Source organism: Scyliorhinus torazame, chromosome 2 (genome assembly GCF_047496885.1).
Source record: "Scyliorhinus torazame isolate Kashiwa2021f chromosome 2, sScyTor2.1, whole genome shotgun sequence".
Classification (NCBI taxonomy): Eukaryota; Metazoa; Chordata; class Chondrichthyes; order Carcharhiniformes; family Scyliorhinidae; genus Scyliorhinus; species Scyliorhinus torazame.
The window spans coordinates 71,953,278-71,976,156 of NC_092708.1; the positions used below are offsets into that span (position 1 = coordinate 71,953,278).

At 51.1% G+C, this 22,879-nt stretch overlaps 1 protein-coding gene across 3 annotated transcripts in view; it reads right to left on the reverse strand.

Annotated features, from left to right (window-relative positions):
* Positions 1–22,879, reverse strand: part of mgat5 (alpha-1,6-mannosylglycoprotein 6-beta-N-acetylglucosaminyltransferase) — a 241,215-nt gene that overhangs the window by 65,932 nt on the left and 152,404 nt on the right. For all 3 annotated transcript variants that reach the window (XM_072472736.1, XM_072472725.1, XM_072472747.1), the window contains exon 11: positions 14,463–14,596. In XM_072472736.1, the coding sequence (XP_072328837.1) occupies positions 14,463–14,596 (134 nt within the window). The remainder of the gene's footprint in view (positions 1–14,462; positions 14,597–22,879) is intronic.

Genomic DNA, 22,879 nt, shown 5'->3' on the forward strand with positions numbered 1-22,879 from the left:
GATTTCAGTATACATGCGGGGAAATATACACCATTGCTGAAAATACTACAAAACAACAATAGATTTTTCTCAACATTCCATTCTGCACTGTAAATTCAATGATAATCTATGATTAATCTAGGACAAAGGTTCGGCACAACATCGTAGACCGAAGGGCCCGTTCTTTTTTAAAAAAATATATTTTATTGAAATTTTTTTTTCCCTGAGCAACATTTTTCCCGCTTACAAAACAAGCGAAACGATAACAGTAACAAAACAGAAATTTTTAAACTTTTTAACAATAATAATATACAAGTAACAAAACCTCGTACTCTATTGACCTATACTCAACTGAGCCTCCTCCCCCCCTCCCCCCCTGGGTTGCTGCTGCTGGTCATCCGTCTTCCCTCGAACATTCCCCTAGGTAGTCGAGAAATGGCTGCCACCGCCTGGTGAACCCTTGAGCCGATCCGCTCAGGGCAAACTTTATCTGCTCCAGTTTAATAAACCCCGCCATATCGTTTACCCAGGCCTCCAGTCCGGGGGGTTTCGCCTCCTTCCACATGAGTAGGATCCTGCGCCGGGCTACGAGGGACGCAAAGGCCACGACATCGGCCTCTTTCGCCTCCTGCACTCCCGGCTCTTCCGCAACTCCAAATAGAGCTAACCCCCAGCCTGGTTTGACCCGGGCCTTCACCACCTGCGAAATCACTCCAGTCACTCCCTTCCAATATCCTTCCAGTGCCGGGCACGCCCAAAACATATGTGCGTGGTTTGCCGGGCTCCCGCCACACCTCCCACATTTGTCCTCCACTCCAAAGAACCTGCTCAATCTTGCCGTCGTTGTGTGCGCTCTATGTAGCACCTTAAATTGAATCAGGCTAAGCCTGGCGCATGAGGAAGAGGAATTTACCCTGCTTAGGGCATCAGCCCACATACCCTCCTCTATCTCCTCCCCTAATTCTTCTTCCCACTTTCTTTTTAGTTCGCCCACCGACTCCTCCCCCTCTTCCCTCATCTCTCTATAAATCTCTGACACCTTGCACTCTCCGACCCACACCCCTGAAAGCACCCTGTCCTGTATCCCCCGTGTCGGGAGCCGCGGAAATTCCCTCACCTGTTGTCTAGTAAACGCCCTCACCTGTATATATCTCAAGAAATTCCCCCGGGGTAACTTATACTTTTCCTCCAGTGCTCCCAAGCTTGCAAAAGTCCCATCTATGAATAAATCTCCCACCTTCCTAATTCCCAACTGGTACCAGCTCTGAAATCCTCCATCCATTCTTCCTGGGGCGAACCTATGGTTGTTCCTGATAGGGGACCCCACCAGGGCTCCCCGCACCACACTCTGTCGCCTCCACTGTCCCCATATGTTCAGTGTTGCCGCCACCACCGGGTTCGTGGTGTACTTTTTCGGTGAGAACGGTAGCGGCGCCGTCACCAGCGCCTCTAGACTCGTCCCTTTACAGGACCTTCTCTCCAGCCTTTTCCACGCCGCTCCCTCACCCTCCATCATCCATCATCCATCTACGTATCATTGCCACATTGGCGGCCCAATAATAATCTCCCAAGTTCGGTAGTGCCAGTCCTCCTCTGTCCCTACTGCGCTGAAGGAACCCCCTCCTTACTCTTGGAACTTTCCCTGCCCACACAAAGCTCGTAATGCTCCTATCTATTTTATTAAAAAAGGTCCTGGTGATTAAAATAGGGAGACATTGAAATACAAATAAGAACCTCGGGAGGACCATCATCTTAATTGCTTGCACCCTGCCCGCCAGCGATAAAGGCTGCATGTCCCACCTCTTGAAGTCCTCCTCCATTTGTTCTACCAGCCGTGTCAGATTAAGTCTGTGCAAGGTTCCCCAGCTCCTAGCGATCTGAATCCCCAAGTATCGGAAGTTTCTTTCCACTTTCCTTAGCGGTAAGCCTTCTATCTCTCTACTCTGGTCCCCTGGATGTATCACATATAATTCACTCTTCCCCATGTTTAACCTATACCCCGAAAATTCCCCGAACCTCCTCAAGATTCGCATAACCTCTATCATCCCCCCCCGCTGGGTCCGACACGTATAGCAATAGGTCATCCGCGTAAAACGAGACTCGGTGTTCTTCTCTCCCTCTAGTCACCCCTCTCCATTTCCTGGAGTCTCTCAGCGCCATGGCCAGAGGTTCAATTGCCAGCGCAAACAACAATGGAGACAGCAGGCATCCCTGTCTTGTTCCCCTATATAATCGGAAATACTCCGATCTATGTCGACCTGTAACTACGCTTGTCGTCGGTGCCCCATAAAGTAGTCTAACCCAGCGAATAAATCCGTTCCCAAACCCAAACCTTCTCAACACTTCGCATAAATACTCCCACTCCACCCTATCAAATGTCTTCTCTGCGTCCGTTGCCGCCACTATCTCTGCCTCCCCCTCCACTGAGGGCATCATTATCACCCCTAATAGCCGTCGCACGTTAACATTCAATTGTCTCCCTTTTACGAACCCTGTCTGGTCTTCGTGCACCACCCCTGGGACACAGTCCTCTATCCTCGATGCCAGCACCTTTGCTAGCAGTTTGGTGTCCACGTTCAATAGTGAAATAGGTCTATAAGACCCACACGGCATCGGATCTTTGTCCCTCTTCACAATTAGCGATATAGTCACCTCCGACATTGTCGGGGGGTAGTGTCCCCCCTTCCCTGGCCTCATTGAACGTCCTCGCCAAAAACGGGGCCAACAAGTCCACATATTTTCTGTAGAATTCCACCGGGAACGCGTCCGGCCCCGGGGCCTTCCCTGCTTGCATGCTTCCCAGTCCCTTAATAACCTCGTCCACCTCAATCGGCGCCCCCAGGCCTGCCACCGCCTGCTCCTCCACTTTCGGGAACCTCAACTGGTCCAGGAACTGCCGCATCCCCTCCTCTCCCTCTGGGGGCTGAGACCTATACAGTTCCTCATAAAAGGTCTTAAACACCTCATTCATCTTTCCTGCCCTTCGCACAGTGTCTCCCCTTTCATCCCTAATTCCTCCTATCTTCCTCGCTGCTGCCCTCTTTCGCAGTTGGTGCGCCAACAGGCGACTAGCCTTTTCCCCATATTCATACCTCCTCCCCTGTGCCTTCCTCCACAGTACCTCCGCCTTTCTGGTGGTCAGAAGGTCAAACTCGGTCTGGAGTAGTCTCCTCTCCCTGTACAGCTCCTCCTCCGGGGTCTCTGCAAATTCCCTGTCCACCCTTAAAATCTCCCCCAGTAATCTATCCCTTTCCTTGGCCTCTGTTTTCCTTTTGTGGGCCCCAATAGAAATCAGCTCTCCTCTGACCACCGCTTTTAGTGCTTCCTAGACCACTCCCACAGGGACCTCGCCGTCGTCATTGACCTCCAGGTATCTCTCGATACACCCCCTCACTCTTGCACACACTCCCTCATCCACCATCAGTCCCACATCTAATCGCCAGAGTGTTTTCTGCTCCCTGTCCTCTCCTACTTCCAGGTCCACCCAATGTGGGGCATGATCCGAAACCGCTATGGCTGAGTATTCAGCTTCTTCCACCCTAGAGATCAACGACCTTCCTAAAACAAAAAAATCTATCCGGGAGTACACTTTATGGATGTGGGAGAAGAAGGAATACTCCCTAGCCCTGGGTCTAAGAAATCGCCATGGATCCACTCCCCCCATTTGGTCCATAAACCCCTTAAGTACCTTGGCCGCTGCCGGCCTTCTTCCAGTCCTTGAGCTGGATCTATCTAGCCCCGGGTCCAGCACCGTATTGAAGTCCCCTCCTAAAATCAAATTTCCTGCCTCCAGGTCCGGAATACGCCCCAGCATCCGTCTCATGAACCCCGCATCGTCCCAATTTGGGGCATACATATCAATCAACACGACCTCCATTCCCTCCAGCCTACCACTCACCATTACATATCTACCTCCACTATCTGCTACGATGTTCTTTGCTTCAAATACTACCCGTTTCCCCACCAAAATGGCCACCCCTCTGTTCTTTGCGTCCAGTCCTGAGTGGAACACCTGTCCCACCCATCCTTTCCTTAGCCTAACTTGGTCCGCCACCTTTAGGTGCGTCTCTTGGAGCATAACCACGTCTGCCCTTAGTCCTTTCAAATGCGCGAGCACTCGGGCCCTTTTTATCGGTGCATTCAGGCCTCTCACGTTCCACGTGATCAGCCTCACTGGGGGCTACCTGCCCCCCTCCCGTGTCGACTAGCCATTACCTTCTCTAGGCCAGTTCCATATCCCGCCTCCGCGCTCCCGCTCGCTCCCCCAGCGTTGCATTCCGCCCCCGACCACCCTCTCTTTAGCCATTTCCTTTTGGATTTCCGCAGCAGCAACCCAGTTGTCCCCCCCCCCCCCCCCCCCCCCCCCCGCTCCATCCCTATCTAGCTTGATTGCTCCCCCCATATCACTTCCGTAAGTCAGCTGACTTCAACTGACCCCGGCTACTCCTGCTCGCTCCTCGACCCCCCCCGGTGTGAGGGAACTCCCATCCGCCTTGCGCCTGTTTTCCCGCCTTATTCTTTCTGGCGCGGGAACATCCCTTTACCTGACCCGCCTCTTATGGCGCAGCTCCCTTTCCCCTCCCCCTCTCCTTCCCCATTCTCTGACTATGTCCCGCCTCTCCCCCCTCACCGGCGCCCACATTTCCCCAGTGTCCCCCCCCCTTCCCCGTTTACTTCTCGATTAACTTTCACCATCCCATTAACAAAAACAATAACAACAACAATAACAGTTCCCTGCAGCATCAGTCCCTCAGTTCCGGTCCAGTTTCTCTTCATTGATGAAGGACCATGCTTCCTCCGCCGTCTCGAAATAATAGTGTCTCTCCTGATGTGTGACCCATAGTCTTGCCGGCTGCAGCATCCCAAACTTCACCTTCCTTTTGTGCAAAACCTCTTTGGCTCGGTTGAAGCTCGCCCTCCTTCTCGCCACCTCCGCACTCCAATCCTGGTAGATCCTTACCACCGCATTCTCCCATCTGCTACTCCGCATCTTTTTAGCCCATCTCAGGACCTCTTCTCTGTCCTTAAGGCGGTAGAATCGCACGATTATCGCCCTTGGTGGTTCTCCCGCTTTTGGTCTTCTCGCCGGGATCCGATTTGCCCACTCCACCTCCATGGGGCCCGCAGGGGCCTCAGCACCCATCAGTGAGCTCAGCATCTTACTTGCGTACGCTCCACAGTCCACTCCTTCCACACCCTCCGGGAGACCTGGTATCCTAAGGTTCTTCCTTCACGCTCCATTTTCAAGGGCCTCAATCCTATCAGCACACTTTTTATGAAGTGCCTCGTGCGTCTGAGTCTTGACCGCCAGGCCCAGGACCTCGTCCTCAATACCTGACACCTTCTGCTCCACCACGCGAAGTTCAGTCTCCTGGGTCTTTAAAGTCTCCTTAAGCCCCTCAATTGCCTGTAACAACGGGGTCATTACCTCCTTCTTCAGCAGGTCCACGCACCGTCTCACCACCTCGTCCTGCTCAGGCCCCCATGTCACCTGTGGTTTCTCCGCCGGCATTTTGTTCCACTCCCTCTGACCTTCTGGCTGCAGATTCTTCGGGCTGCAGCCGCCGCCGCCGGTTTTTCCCTCTGTCGTTCGGGGGGGGGACTCCCTTCCCTCGCGCCTCGCACCGGGTTTTACGGCCGTCCAAGTCCCCGTTGGGGCTCTTAAAAGAGCCCGAAGTTCCGTCGGAGCTGGAGCTGCCGAAACGTGCGGCTAGCTCATCCCTGCCGCAACCGGAAGTCCGAAGGGCCTGTTCTGTGCTGTATTTTTCTTTGTCCTATGTTCTATTATGTCACATGGGGGAGGTGAGCCTACCCATCTTCCAACCACCCTGCGGGGGTGGGGTTACTTGACCTCCACACAATTAGTGGATGTTTATTTTTGTCTTAAAGTAAATTCAATGGGTTTATGATTTGCATACAGGAACTAAAATTGTACACAAGGAGAGAAGGGTGGATGCGCTTGTGTAAAAAAGGCTGGCCTTTTTGCCTTTTAGGAGCTAAATATGCACCAAAGTATTTATAGTCAGTTAAGTACTTTTGGAAGTGCAGTCACTGTTGTCCAAAACCAAACAGTCAAATTGCACAGCAATTTCTTTTGAAGAGGAGAAATGTGATAACAACTAGTTAACCTTAATTTAGGAGATAAATATTAGCCATATACTGAAAGAACACCCCAGCTCTTTCTTGAAATAGTGCCATGGATCCCTTTCATCCACTTGAGGGAGAAGGCAGTATCTTGGCCCAAGACATTTTCTAAAAATTGTGGAGGCCAAATCACGGAGTGTCTTTAAGACAAAGATAGGTAGGTTCCTGATTAATAAGGGCATCAGGGGTTATGGGGAGAACGGGGATGAGAAAATATCAGCCATGATTTAATGGTGGAGCAGACTCGATGGGCCGAGTGGCCTAATTCTGCTCCTCTGTCTTATGGACTGGAACTGAAAAGAGGCAGGATTCCCAAAGAACCAGGTAACAAAGTAATTGGGACAGAAAGAATGGCTTAAGCAGACTAAAATTGAGAAGAGAGACGAAGGTATTGTTTAGAAAAATTAAAGGAGAGCAGAAAATGTCTTTTAAGTTAGGCACAATGGCAGTAACCAAATTTAAAGTGGGAAAGCAGACTTCAGAGGTGTTTTCTAAAAAAAATATATATATTTTTATTCTCCTTTTTCACATTTTCTCCCGCATTTACACCCATCAACAATAAACAATAATCAGCAAGATATGTCAATCCCCATAATAACAACGATCCCATCCGCCCACCAACCCCCGAACCGCATGTTTGCATAAACAAATGACAAAAAGATATCAGGGATTACCCATTGTCACCCTTAAACATACACAGCACCCCCCCCCCCACAACTAATGTTCGATGTTATCCAGTTCTTGAAAGTGCATAATAAATAGTGTCCATGACTTGTAGAACCCCTCTGAGCTTCCCCTCAGTTTGAACTTAACCTTCTCAAGGGTCAAGTATTCCAACAGGTCCCCCCGCCACACCGGGGCATTGGGTGGAGAGGCTGCTCTCCATCCCAGCAGGATCCGCCTTCGGGCGATCAACGAAGCGAAGGCTGTGATATCTGCCTCCACACCCGTTTCCAACCCTGGCTGATCCGACACCCCGAATATGGCCTCCTGGGGACCCGGGTCCAGTTTCACACGCACCACCTTGGAAATTACCCTAAATACCTCCTTCCAGTACTCCCCTAACTTTGGACAGGACCAAAACATATGAACGTGATTAGCGCCCCCCCCCGCAACGCTCACATCCTCTACTCCTTCAAAAAATCAGCTCATCCTCACCCTCGTGAGGTGCGCTCTGTATACCACCTTCAGCTGTATCAGCCCCAACCTCGCACATGAGGTGGAAGCATTCACTCTCCGGTGCACCTCACACCAGACCCCTTCCTCTATAACCTCTCCCAGCTCTTCCTCCCACTTTGCTTTGATCCCTTCCAGTGGTGCCTTATCCTCTTCCAAAATAGCTCCGTACACCACTGACACTGCCCCCTTCTCCAGTCCCCTTGTCGTCAACACCTCCTCCAGAAATGTGGAGGTCGGTTCCTCTGGGAAGCTCTGTGTCTCCTTCCTGGCAAAATCCCGAACCTTCACGTACCGAAACACTTCTCCCTGCTCTAGCCCAAACTTCGCTTCCAGCTCCCTCAATCCTGCAAAGTGACCCTGAAGAAACAAATCTTTTAGCATCTTAATCCCCTTCTCTTCCCACTTCCGAAAACTTTCATCCCACCTCCCTGGCTCAAATCTGTGGTTCCCCCGAATCGGCATTTCCCTTGACCTTAAACCCAACCCGAAGTGTTGGCGAAACTGCCTCCAGATTTTCAATGAAGCTATTATTACCGGACTCCCTGAATATTTCCGCAGAGCTATCGGGAGCGGCGCTGTTGCTAGTGCCTTCAGCCCCGACCCCCTGCACAAACTCTCCTCCATTCTGACCCACTGAGAATCAACCCCTCTGACCCTGCTCCGCACCTTCTCCACATTCGCCGCCCAGTAGTAGTACAACAGGTTCGGGAGACCCAAACCCCCTGCCTGCCTTCCCCTCTGTAGCAGCACCTTTCTCACTCTGGCCACACCTTCCCTCCCCATATCAATGAGGTAATCCTTCCCTCAATCTCCCTGAAAAAAGACTTTGGCAGGAAAATCGGTAGGCATTGAAAAATAAACAGGAATCGCAGCAACACATTCATTTTAACCGCCTGTACCCGACCCGTTAGTGACAGAGGCAGGCCATACCACCTTGCCAGATCGGCTTTCACTCTCCCCACCAAACTAGTGATGTTGTACCTGCGAAGCCTCCCCCACTCCCGGGCAACCTGCACCCCCAGATACCTAAAATTAGTCCCTGCTCTACGGAATGGCAGCCCCCCCCCCACCCCTGGCCGAGACACCACAAAGTACTCACTCTTGTCTAGGTTCAACTTGTACCCAGAGAAAGACCCAAATACCCGCAGTAGCTCCAATATTCCTCCTATCGATGCACTCGGTTCCGACACATACAGCAGCAAGTCGTCGGCATACATGGACACCCTGTGCTCTATCCCCCTCCACACTATTCCTTTCCATGCTCCCGAACTTCTCAATACGATGGCCAACGGCTCAATCGCAAGTGCAAACAGCAGGGGGGACTTAGGACATCCCAGTCTCGTCCCACGGTGGAGAGAAAAGTATCTCGAACTAATATTATTTGTGCGGACACTCGCCTTCGGCTCCTTATATAATAGCTTTACCCAGTTCACAAACCTTGGTCCAATCCCAAACCGCTCCAGCACTGCCATCAGGTACCCCCATTCTACCCAATCAAATGCCTTCTCGGCGACCAATGCCACAACTACCTCTGTTTCCTTCCCTTCCACCGGTGCCATAGCAACGTTCAAAACCCTCCTAATGTTCGAAAACAGCTGCCTCCCTTTCACGAACGCAGTCTGATCCTCCCCGATCACCTTTGGGACGCACTCCTCCAGCCTTCCCACCAGTACCTTCGCCAACACTTTTGCGTCCACATTCAGAAGTGATATGGGCCGATACGACCCACACTCCGTCGAATCCTTATCTTTTTTTAGAAACAGTGAAATCAATGCCTGCCCCAAAGTTTGCGGCAACACCCCCTTCCCTATCACCTCCTCAAACATCCCCACCATCAGGGGTGCCAACCTATCCTTAAATTTTTTATAATATTCCACCGGAAACCCATCCGGCCCTGCCACCTTCCCTGACTGCATCCTCCCAATCGCATCCTTTATCTCCTGCTCCACTATTACTCCTTCTAATGTAGCCCTGTCCCCCTCCCCTAGCCTCGGGTACTCCAACCCATCTAGAAATTCCTGCATCTCACGGTCTCCCCCGGGTGGCTCTGACTTGTACAACCTCTCATAAAACTCCTCAAAAAACTTGTTAATCAGCACCGGAGCCACCACCAACTTCCCTGCCCTATCCTTCACCTGAAGAATTTCTCTTGCCGCTGCCTCCCTCCGGAGCTGACCTGCTAACATATTCCTTATCTCCATGTTCATAAATTGCACCCCTTGTTCGTCTCAGTTGGCGCACCACCTTCCTGGTGGACAGTCGGTCAAAGCTCGCCTGTAGTTCCTTCCTCTTTTCCAGCTTCGCCGGGTCCCCATCCTCGGCATACCTCCTATCTACCTCCAACATCTCATCTATTACCTCTGCCGCTCCAACCTCTCCTCTTTATCCACCCTGGCCTTAAACAAAATTACCTCACCCCTCACCACCGCCTTTAGAGCCTCCCAGACGACTGCCTTCGACACCTCACCCGTACAATTGAAACCTACATATTCCTTAATTACCGTTTCAATTTTCTCACAGAACACTTGATTCCCCAAAAGCCCCACATCCAGTTTCCACCCCGGTCTCTGCGCTGCCCCCTTCTCCAGCACCATATCCACCCAATGTGGAGCGTGATCTGACACTGCAATTGCAGAGTATTCCGACCCCTTGACTCCAGCCAGCAAAGCCTTCCCCACCACAAAAAGTCGATCCGCGAGTATACCTCATGGACCGCGGATAAAAACGAGTACTCCCGTTCCCTTGGGTGCAGGAACCTCCAAGGGTCCACCCCTCCCATTTCCACCATTAGCCCAGCCAGCGCCTTCGCCCCCCCTGATGGGACCAGCGAGCGCGGCCGTGATCTGTCCAACCTTGACACCTGCACCAAGTTCCAGTCCCCCCCACCGCCCCCCCACAATCAGCTCATGCGTGTCCAAGTCGGGAATAGCCCCAAACACCTTCGCGAATCCCACATCGTCCCAATTGGGACCGTATGCACTTAACAGCGCCACTAATCTCCCCTCCAGCGCCCCTGCCACAATCACATATCTACCCCCCTGATCTGCCACCACCACCCCCATCTGGAAGCGTACCCTTTTGCTGACCAACGCCGCTACCCCTCGAGCCCTTCCATCAAATCCGGAGTGATAAAAAGGGCTGGGTTAGCCAAGTGTAAGTCTCACCTGGTCCTTCACCCTCAAGTGAGTCTCCTGCAGCATTGCTACATCGGTTTTCAAACTTTGAAGATGTGCAAGCACCCTTGACCGGACCTCCTAGCCCGCTCACGTTCCACGTGACTATCCTTACTGGGGGTCTCTCACCCCACCCCCCCACCTTTCTTATCCACCATCACCATACCACCGGGCCCTGCCCCATAAGCCTGACCCGCCCCTGTCCATTGTTAACATCAAACCCCTTCCACCCCCCCTGCCCAAGACCCCTCCCTACAAAAACATCCCCCAACATCCATCCCTCCACCCCCACCTGCTCGCCTTGTAGGCCCATTGAAGCCTGTTATCCAGGCTCCAACGTCCGCAGCCCTCCTCTCACCTCACCCCCGTTCACTAACTGACTTTAGTTAGCTAGCGCGGGTGGCTCCCCCCGCCAAGACCTCTCGCCCCCTTCCACCCAGTCCCAGAGAAACCAAAACAAACCCAACAATCCAACCCCTACAATTCACGAACATAACATTTAACCGTCGCAACACAGAACGCCAGAAACTTGAACTCTGTAACAATGCAAAGAGAAGTAAATTTCAATACAAATCAGTAAAAAGAAAGTTGTAACATTTGTACATTTTCCAGCCGCTCAAACACAGTCCACAGTCTCTCTTCCAATTCCGCTCTTCACTTCTGTCCCAAGCCTTCTGCACTCATGAACGCCTCAGCCGCCTCCGCTGTCTCAAAATACGTCTTTGGCGTTATATGTTACTCTCAACTTCACCGGGTACACCACACCAAATCGCACCCCCTTCTTGTACAAAGCCACCTTCACTCGCCCAAATGCCGCTCGTCTTTTTGCCAACTCCGTCAAGTCCTGATAGATCCGAACCGCAGTACCATCCCACAGCACCTCACACTCCTGCTTCGCCCAGCTTATTACCTTCTCCTTCATGCAAAATTTATGGAAGCAGATAATTACTGCCCTTGGCGGCTCGTTCACTTTGGGCTTCGGCCTAAACGACCGATGAGCTCGGTCTAGCTCATACAGGGTGGGGCTCTCACCCTCCCCCATCAGCTCCGCCAACTTCTTAGCGAAGTATTGCGTTGGCCTTGGGCCCTCTGTCCCTTCGGGCAAGCCCACAATTCTCAAATTGTGCCGCCTTGAGTGGTTTTCCAAGTCTTCCAGCTTTGCTTGGAGTCCTGTGTTAACCTCCACCACCCTTCGCAGCTCATCCCCAATCGAGGTGACCTGGTCGCTGTGTCGTGTCACAGCCTCCTCCACCTCCTTCATCTTCTCGCCCAGCTCTCTCACCTCGGCCGATGCCTTTGCCACCTCCACCCTCATCGGGCTGATTGCCTCCTCCACCAATGACCTCAACACGACCGCCGTCTCTTTCCTCAAGGCCTCCATGTGCCTCACAAACTGTTTTACCAGCTCCACCGCCATCACCTCGGGTCATCTTCTCCACCGTAAGTAGTGCGGCCCCGCCTTGCAGTTTGGCTTCCGCCATCCTGTTAACACTTTTGTTCGTCTTCTCCTTCGGCGGCAAACCCGCGTTTCCTCCTTTCTTCGACGCTGCTCTTCGCATCCTATAGCGGCTTATTGTTTTTTATCTTCTTTCTTTTCTCCTCTCTCCCCCTTCACCCTCCTGTCCTTCATCAATCTGACTTATTCTTTTCTTGAAAAAAAAAGGAGGGGAGAAACAAAACTTTTACCAAATTTCCTTAAACCTCCTTTCTTTCTCCTCTGCATTCACCCAGAGCTCCCCTGGGACCAGGCTTCAGCCTTCTTTCTTCTTCCTAAGTGGAAACCATCCGACGTGGAGCACCCTCCCTACATAGTGCCCTGGCCTCGGGCCTGCCGCCTCGGCCTCCTCGTAGCTCCACCCCCGCTGCTCTAACCTGCTGCGCCAGGCCCAGCGCCTCAGCCCGACACCCGCGAGGGGTTCTTCGCCGTTTTTTTTAAAAGCTGGCTGCTCGTGGCGGCCCCAAAGGCCGACGATAGTCGGGGAGTGCGTAAGGACTCGGGGATTTCCCCGAAATCGTCGCGAATCGCGGCCACCGGCAGGAGCTCTTGTTGTTGCGGCCGCCCTGCTCGCCCACGCCACCGGAAGTCCACTTCAGAGGTTAATGAAGTTTGATGCCATTTTAACAGAAATGTTAATGTCAGTTTGCACAGCAGTCAAGACAAAAATACTAAAGGGCTGGTGTGAAACCTGGATACTGGATCCGCTGCTAAAAGTGGAGTGGAAGATTTGTTTGGATGAGTAATTTGGCAAACGCGGACTTGATCACGGAATGCAAAACCACTCATTAAATACGTTATAAAAGAAGATTTCGAAGCGTGTTTTTGGGAGTGGAGTTTGGGAACTCTTGTGCCGATCAGCTTGGGGGATTCGGAGGAGAAATTCACAGACATTCACTTGGGTTCAGAGTGGAGTGTGTGTATGCGTGTCTCTAAAGGGACATTGAGTTATTGAGACCATGTACCTTAAGATGTACTTTGCAATCCATGCAAATCTTAAAATGTGCGTATTTGTTAAGGGGCAGAGGGGCAAAGAGAGATAAGGAACATTTTATCATTATCCAATTTTTTTCATCTTTAATTAATTTTAAAATAAAAAATAAATTGAGTGGTCCTCTGACTGTGTTTCTCCATGCTTTAAAACAACATCATCATCTTTTGGGCAAGAGTTCCAATCTGGAATCTTTTCATCAGTTAGCTGGTTAAGAGGGCTTACAGGAACATGGAGCAGAAATAGGCCAATCAGTCCAATAAGCTGCTCTGCTATTCAATATGATCATGGCGGATCATTCACTTCAATGCCTTTTTCTCCGTAACACTTATGTTCTCCCAGTCTCTGCGTGGGTTTCCTCCGGGTGCTCCGGTTTCCTCCCACAAGTCCCGAAAGACGTGCTGTTAGGTGAATTGGGCATTCGGGCATTCTGAATTCTCCCTCTGTGTCCCCGAACAGGCGCCAGAATGTGGCAACTAGGGGCTTTTCACAGTACCTTCATTGCAGTGTTAATGTAAGCCCACTTGTGACAATAAAGATTATTAAATATAGTCCCAAGTCAGGATGAATGAGTGACTTAGAGGGGAACGTCTAGGTGGCGGTGTTCCCATATATCTGCTGCCCTTGTCCTTCTGGATGGCAGTGGTCGTGGGTTTTGAAGGTGCTGCCTAAGGAGGCTTGGTGAGTTCCTGCAGGCCTTCTTGTAGATGGTACACACTGTTACTACTGTGTGTGGTGGTGGGAGTGAATGCTTTGGAAGGGATGCCAAACAAGCGGATCACTTTGTCCTGGATAGTGTTGAGCTTCTCGAGTGTTGGCAAGTGGAGCATATTCCATCACACTCCTGACTTATAGGTAGTGGACAGACTGTGGGGAGCCAGGAGGCGAGTTACCCGCAGCAGGATTCCTAGTCTCTGACCTGTTCTTGTAGCCACAGTATTTATATGGCTAATTCAGTTTAGCTGGTGGTCAACAGTAATCCCCAGGAGGGATTTCAGTGATGGTAATGCCTTTAAATGTCAAGGGGCGTTTGTTTGATTCTCTCTTATTGGAGATGGTCATTGCCTGGCACTTGTGTGGCACAAATGTTACTCGTCAGCCAAGGCCGAGATATTGTCCAGGTCTTGGTGCATTTACACATGGACTGCTTCAGTGACTGAGTCGTCGAAAATGGTGCTGAACATTGTGTGACCATCAGCGAACATTCCCACATCTGACTTGATGTTGGAAGATCAGTTGGGTCTAGGACACTACCCCGAGGAACTCCTGCAATGATCGCCCAGTACTGAGATGACTGACCTCAAACTGCCCCTTGGAAGTTGGCATTTCTCTCCCCCTCCACACCTAGTGTTCAACATACCAGTAAAAGCAGTGATAGAAAGCAGGCACCTGCAAGGGCTCAACAAAATTTGTTTGGATTATGAACAATTTAAGTTTTCAATCAAATAAATGTTACTTGGGTAACAGTTCTTAGTGTAGAATAATTGCTGTATATATTTACCTTCCAAAAATGATCCACCTTGCCATATACAAGAGACTGATTCTGTCTCTTGATATCATCAAGATGACTAATATCACTGGCATTGAGGTGTTGTTCAACCACAAATCCTAGGAAGCTGTTGTCAGGTGTGTGAGCTGCAAATTTAAAAACAGCACAAACTTCATAATTTGATCTGAAGTAGCTATCACAGTTTAGAAGAATCTGGCAATGGTTATTTCAAGCCAGTAGTCAAAATTTAACTCTAATAGATTCTTGGGATACATTTAGCAATGCCAACTTACTAATTACAATAAAAGATGTCTCTTATAATAATAATGACACACTCTTTAATGAAATTCAGATCGTACACTTAAAAATAAAGAATGTGGTAAATATTGTGCAATAAAGATTTTATAGTTAACCCAAGTAATCCAAATGTCATTAAACCACAACAGCAATTAAGAGTACTTAATCAGGAGCTCTGTAACAATTACAGTTGTAAATAAGCCACCTCCGTAAAGCAGCCAATACATTCAACTCAAGTCACCAGATCACTAGATTCAAATCTCTCAATTTTTCTCTGCAGATGTGCCAAATCATTAATCTATTTTAAATTTGACATACATGAGCTATAAACATATTAAAATATACGACAAAACCTTTCAAAAATACTCCATAATCCTTCAAATCTGCAACACCATTATACAATGAGATACACAACTATAACAAATGCTACATAATTAGCAATAAAAGCGGTTAAATATTTAAACACTATCTCATTCACAGATTACTAACTTGCACATGTCAAGAACAGATTATATATATATATATATATCCACTGCATGATCAACCTACTTGACATTTTATAGCCTCCTAAATTCAAACTGTGTGTACATGGACTACCAAAACCCTTTTAGAAAATTCAACACTTGAACTGCGTGGATTTCATCCGGGTGCTCCGGTTTCCTCCCACAGTCCAAAGATGTACAGGTTAGGTGGATTGGCCATGCTAAATTGCCCTTGGTGTCCAAAAAGGTTTGGTGGGGTTACTGGGTTACGGTGGAGTTGTGGGACTTAAGTGGGGTGCTCTTTACAAGGGCTGGTGCAGACTCGATGGGCCGAATGGCTTCCTTCTGCACTGTAAATTCTATGTTCTATGTTCTAAATTAAGAGATTTTACTGGATTGGAAAGTGGGCAAAGAATACTAAGCAACAGGTACCCGCCAGAGGAATGATATTAGGAAGAACAGAGTGCGATTGGGAGTACAGTCCACCAAACAGGCCTGAGTAACATGGCAGTCATACCGGGCTTGCTACATGTAGCAAAAGAATCAACACGAAGAAACAGCCTATTTGATCTGTCCTCACTAACCTGTTCATCGTAAATGTGTCTCTCCATGACAACATCAATAGGAGTAAGAACCTAATAGAAACCATACCCTGGCTTCACATTGACTCACACTTGAATCAAAGATATGCTACCCGATGAGAGAAAGATTGGCCAGGTTGTCGGAAGGGTGCATATGCTGGTGAGCCTTCAAACTCAGGTCTGATATCTTGCGAATGCTGTTCCCGGGGTTATTGCTGATGAATCCTGACGGCCGCTGTGTTTTATAGGGTTAGTTAAACAATACCGTCAGTTTTGACATGTCATTCGAGCCTTGTTCTCGATGTTCCCAAAACAAAATGTTATCAGTGAAGTTGTTGTACCACAAAAGTCATTCTGCTGAGAAGCAGTTATTTTCTCACAAACAAGTCTGTTGGCATCTTTACCATCATGCTTCATGGCCCAATGTTAGCCATTGTCTTCTTTTACCATCAGAGGGCGGCACAGTGGTTAGCACTGTTGCTTCACAGTGCCGGTTCGATTCCCGGCTTGGGTCACTGTCTGTGCGGAGTCTGCATGTTCTCCCCGTGTCTGCATGCGTTTCCTCCGGGTACGCTGGTTTCCTCTCACATGTCCCGAAAGACGTGCTCATTAGGAGAATTAGACATTCTGAATTCTCCCTCTGTGTACCCGAACAGGCGCCGGAATGTAGCGACTTGGGAGGAAACCGGAGCACCCGGAGGAAACCCATGCAAACGCAGGGAGAACGTGCAGATACCGCAGTCAGTGACCCAAGCTGGGAATCGAACCTGGGATCCTGGCGTCTAGAAGTAGTAGGTCCATTGATGATCATTTACCAAAATTTGTTGGACTCTGGAATGGTTTCTCCAGATTGAAAGTTAGCCAAAGTAACCCTGCTATTCAAAAAGGGAGGTAGAGACTTCCGGTGGCGGCAATGGGTGAGTGAGCTGCACATTCGGGGGCTCTCACTCTGGCAGGATTTGAGGACCTGGTTCCCCGGTTTTGCGGGACTGCGGAGCGCTGGAAAGACAGCCACGGAGGTGCTGAGGAACGGGCAGAGCTGCATGGAACTGCGGGAGAGCAGAAGGCAGCGAAAACGGGAGAGGAAAGGACAAAGGCAAGGTGCAGGGGAAGCTGGCCCGGGAGCAAAGATGGCGGACCTACGGACCTCGGACCCAGCGATCCAGCAAGTGCTGGAAAACATGTTGCAGGTGATAAACATCAGCTTTGAATCGTTGAAGCGGGATAACTTGGACCCACTTCAGTAGGCAGTGGATCAACTGAACCAGAGACTGGATGCCCAGGACGAATAAGTTAAGGAGCTGGGGGAGGCGGTGGAGGAGCAAGCGGATGCGCAGACGATTGCTGCGCTAGAAGTCGACGGGTTGAAGGAGAGACAGAGAAGACTGCTGGACAGAGTAGAGGAGCTGGAAAATAGAGCCCGTAGACAAAATCTGAGGATCATCGGCCTCCCGGTGGGGGCGGAGGGAGCTGATGCCACAGCGTTCGTGGCGGACATGCTCATGCAGCTGATGGGGGCTGAAGCCTGTCTGCGACCGCCGGAGCTGGAGGGGGCACACAGAGTACAGGCGACACAGGTGCGTCCGGGGGTCCCCCCCATCCGATGGTGATCAGGTTCCACAGGTTTGTGGAGAAGGAGCGAGTGCTGCAGTGGGCAAAGAGCGCTAAAAGCAGCACGGGGAATAACGCATTTACCAGGACCTAAGCCAGGCGGCGAGCAGCCTTTAAACAAGTTAAGGAGGTGTTGTTCAAAAAGCAAGAGAAGTTTGGTCTGCTCTTCCCGGCCCGTCTTTGGGTTACGCATCGGGGCCAACACCACTACTTCTCCGAGCCCGAAGAAGCGATGGACTTTGTGAGGGATCAGGGGCTGGTCTCGAAAAAAGGACCCACGGACGCAAGCTAGGGTCCGAGAATTACTGGTTGAAGGGACGCCTACTGTGCCTGGACTGTAGGTCAACTGTTTACTGCTTTAAAGGTGCCTTGTGGTGTATTTTTTCTGAGCAGATTTTGCCCTCTTTCGAATGGTCTTTCTCCTTTTTTCTGTTGTTTTTTTTTCTCTCGCCTTTTTTCCTTTTTTTTTCTTCTGTTGTGGTGGGTACCTTTTATTGGGCTGTCTGAGTGCACTGGAGCCTGTACTGTAACAAAAGGGTGGCCGGTCAGCAATGGGGATTAAAGATGCTGGTTGGGGGCTTTTATTTCATTTATGTCTATGGTTTTTATGTTTGTTTCGGATGGGGGGGGGGGGGGAGGAGGAGGAGGATGTATGGGTACTGGGTTATTGCGGTGTTATATACATTTTTTTTTTTTTTGGTGCTCAGAAAGGGATGTGGGATAACACTTTTCTGTGTACACAGCTGGAACTGTATTGTACCTGGAGCAGCCTCACGTTGCTGTTTGATGTTTACATCTGGTTTGATCTTTCCCATCTTAGTGAGACTGCTCCAGTGGGTCGGAGTGGGGAGATGAAGATGAGGTCGGGAAATGATGGAAGTGAGACAAGTGGGCGCCGGAGCGATGAGTCACCGGGCTAGCAGATTGGCTAGTCAAGGGAGTCGGGGGGGGGGGGGGGGGAGAATACAGCCAGTGAATGGTAGGGGTGGGGTTATCGGGGGATGTTGCTGACGTGGGGGGGATCTAAAGTAGGTAATGGAAAGGAGGTCGGGGGTGGAGGCAGCCAAGAGGCAAGGCAGGAATGGCACGGCGCATGGGCCGGGGGCGGGCCCAAGAAAGGTTATGGCTGACCGGCAGTGGGGGGGGGGGGGGGGGGGGGGGGGGGGGGGGGGGGGAGTTTGGGCCCCCCAACCAGGCTGATCACCTGGAATGTCAGGGGACTAAATGGGCCAGTTAAAAGGGCATGTGTGTTCGCGTATTTGCGGGCTCTAAAGGCGGACGTAATTATGTTGCAGGAGACACATCTGAAAGTGTCTGACCAGACCAGGCGAAGGAAGGGCTGGATCAGCCAAGTCTTCCACTCGGACTTGGATTCCAAGTCCAGGGGGGTAGCAATTATGATCAATAAGCGGGTTCAATTTGAGGCGGAGGGCGTAGTTGCAGACGGCGGGGGCAGATTCCTTATGGTAAGGGGCAAGCTGGAGGGGAGAAGAGTGGTGCTGGTGAACATATATGCGCCGAACTGGGACGACGTTGACTTTATCAAAAGAGTGCTGGGGAAGATTCCGGATCTAGACTCACGTAAGTTGATATTGGGGGGGGGGGGGGCACTTTAATACGGTCCTTGACCCGGGGCTGGACCGGTCATGTCCCAGAACGGGCAGACTCCCAGCAATGGCAAGGGAGCTGAAAGGGTTCATGGAACAAATGGGGGCTGTGGACCCATGGAGAGCCAGACAGCCGACGGGAAGGGGCTACTCGTTTTATTCGCATGTTCATAAAGTATATTCTAGGATTGATTTTTTAAAAAATCGTGAGCAAAGACTGTGTAGGGGAGGTAAAGAAAACGGAATACTCGGCAATCACTATCTCGGACCATGCCCCGCACTGGGTGGACCTGCAGGTCGGGGAAGCGAATTACCAACGCCCGCAATGGAGGTTAGACGTGGGACTGTTGCCGGAGGAGGGGATATGTGAGAGACTTCTGAAGTGTATGCAAAATTACTTGCAGGTGAACGATACGGGGGAGGTTTCAGCAGCGACCCTGTGGGAGGCGCTGAAGGCAGTAGTGAGGGGGGAGCTGATCTCAATTCGGGCTCACAGGGTCAGGGCGGACAGAGCAGAAATGGACAGATTGGTTCGGGAAATTCACCGGATAGACGAGGAGCATGCGGGGTCCCCGGGGGAGGACCTACTCAGGGAGGGACGGAGATTGCAGGCGGAACTGGGGGTGCTATCCACGAGTAGGGCCGTGGAACAACTGAGGAAGGCGAGGGGAGTAGTCTATGAGCATGGGGAAAAAGCCAGTAGAATGCTAGCGCAGCAACTCAGGAAGAGAGAGGCGGCCAGGGAAATAAGTAGAGTGGTTGATGGGGAGGGGAGCAGAGTGGAGGACCCGGCAGGACTGAATAAGGTATTTTGGGACTTCTATAGTAAGCTGTACACTTCAGAACCCCCAGAAGAGCCGGAGGAGATGAAAAGGTTCCTGGATGGACTAACCTTCCCAAAAGTAGGCAGGGGGCTAGTGGACAGGCTGGGGACCCCGATTAGAGCGGAGGAGGTATTGGGGGGCCTAAAGGCCATGCAGTCGGGGAAAGCCCCGGGACCGAATGGATACCCAGTAGAGTTTTACAAGAAGTTCTCGGAGATAGTGGGACCGGTCCTGACAAGGGTTTTTAATGAGGCAAGGGACAGAGGGACCCTGCCACCGACGATGTCGCAAGCCACCATCTTGCTGATACTGAAGTGGGACAAGGACCCTGAATCCTGCGGGTCATACAGGCAAATCTCCCTGATCAATGTGGATGCCAAGCTCCTGGCGGTTAGAATGGAGGACTGCGTACCGGAGGTGATTGGGGACGGTCAGACAGGGTTTGTGAAAGGCAGGCAGCTGACAGCTAACTTGAGAAGATTGCTTAATGTGACCATGATGCCCCCGACGTGCAAGGAGGTGGAAGTAGTGGTGGCAATGGACGCAGAGAAGGCCTTCGACCGGGTGGAGTGGGGCTATTTGTGGGAGGTGCTTGGACGGTTTGGGTTCAGGGAGGGACTGGTTAATTGGGTCAGACTATTGTACCAGGCCCCAAAAGCTAGCGTTAGGATGAACAGGATAATGTCTGGGACCAGGCAGGGGTGCCCACTCTCCCCGTTGCTGTTCGCGCTGGCCATAGAGCCGTTGGCGATGGTGTTGAGAGCTGCGAAGGGGTGGAAGGGAATGACTAGGGGGGGTGGAACATAAGGTCTCTCTCTATGCGGACGACCTGCTCCTGTACGTGTCGGACCCACTGGCCAGGATGGAAAATATATTGGAAACATTGAGGAAGTTTGGCCGGTTTTCAGGGTACAAATTAAATATGGCCAAGAGTGAGATGTTTGTGGTGCAGGCAAGGGGCCAGGAGAATTATCTGAAGGAGCTGCCATTTAGGCTGGTGCAGGAAAGTTTCCGGTACTTGGGTATACAGGTGGCACGGGACTGGGGCAGGTTGCATAAGTTACATTTGACTAGGGTGGTGGAACAAATGAAGAGGGAGTTTCGGAGATGGGATGCACTCCCGCTGTCACTGGCGGGGAGGGTGCAGACTGTAAAGATGACAATCCTCCCTAGATTTCTGTTCATCTTTCAGTGTCTCCCGATCTTTATCCCATGGTCCTTCTTCAAAAGGACTGGCAAAATCATCATGAGCTTTGTCTGGGCAGGAAAATCCCCGCGGGTGAAAAAGGCGATGCTTGAAAGGAGCCGCAGCGAGGGGGGACTGGCATTGCAGAGTCTGATCAACTACTACTGGGCGGCTAACATAGCCATGATAAGGAAGTGGATGGTGGGTACGGGGTCTATCTGGGAGTGAGTGGAGGCGGCTTCGTGCAGGGGCACCAGTTTGGCAGCCCTGGTCACGGCTCCCCTACCGCTGTCGCCGGCCAGGTACTCCACCAGCCCGGTAGTGGGGGCGGCCCTGCGGATATGGGGCCAGTGGAGGAGGCATGTGTGGGGGGGGGGGCGGTGGGTGCATCTGTTTGGGCTCCAATATGTGATAAGCATCGATTCGCCCCCAGGAACATGGATGGAGGGTTTCGAACATGGCGGCGGGCAGGGGTGGGGAGGGTGGGCGATATGTTCCTGGAGGGGAGCTTTGCGAGTTTGAGGGGCTTGGAGGAGAAATTTGAGCTGGTATGGGAAAATGACTTTAGGTACTTACAGGTGCGGGACTTTGTACGCAGACAGGTCCCATCCTTCCCACGCCTCCCGCCAATAGGGATCCAGGACAGAATAGTCTCTAAAGGAGAAGGAGGAGAGGGTAGAGTCTCGGATATCTACAAGGTGCTCATGAAGTGGGAAGAGTCCCAGACGGAGGAACTGAAACTCAAATGGGAGGAGGAGCTTGGCGGGGAGATAGAGGACGGGCTGTGGGCAGAAGCTCTGAGTAGGGTAAACTCAACCGCAACATGTGCCAGGCTCGGCCTGATTCAATTTAAGGTCGTTCACCGGGCCCACATGACGGTAGCTCGGATCAGCAAATTCTTTGGGGTAGAGGACAAGTGCGCTAGATGCGCGGGGAGGACCAGCGAACCATGTTCACATGTTTTGGGCATGTCCTAAGCTTAGGGGGTACTGGGAGGGATTTGCGGGAGCGTGAACATCAGCCCGGGGGGGGGGGGGGGGGGGAGATTAGAGTAGACGGGATAAATAGGCGGGTAGTGTCTAGGGGAGAGGAGCGTGCATGTGCGATATGGTTTGATTGAAGTATTGGTTTTATATTGATGTTTGCAAATTTCTGTTATCTGTAACTGCTCACAATGCCAAAAAAATACCTCAATAAAATTGTTTGTTAAAGAAAAAGGGAGGTAGAGAGAAAACAGGGAAGTTTAGACCAGTGAGCCTAACGTCGGTAGTAGGGAAGTTGCTGGAATGCATGATCAAGGATTTCATAGCACAGCATTTGGGATTGTCCCTTCAGTCTAAGGCTGTGCCTCTGGTTCTAGTTTTTCCTCTCCACATCCACTCTATACAGGCATCGCAGAATCCTGCAAGTTTCAATAAGATCCCCCCCCCTCATCCTTCAAAACTCCCAACAGGTACAGACCCAGAGTGTTCAACCGCTCCTTATATGACAAGCTCATCACTCTAGGGACAATGATTAGTACTGCTGTCTCACCGCTCCAGGGACCTGGGTTCGATTCCGGCCTCGGGTGACTGTGTGGAGTTCGCACTTTTCCCCCCTCCTGTGTCTGCGGGTTTCCCAGTTTCCTCCCACAGTCCAAAAAGGTGCAGGTTAGGTGGATTGGCCATGCTAAATTGCCCCTTTGTGTCCAAAAGGTTAAGTGGGGTTAATAGGTTACGGGGATATGTTGGAGGCGTGCGTTTAAGTAAGATGCTCTTTCCAAGGGCCGGTGCAGACTCGATGGGGTATGGCCGCCTTATGCACTGTAAATTCTATGAACCTATTCTTGTGGACCTTCTGTA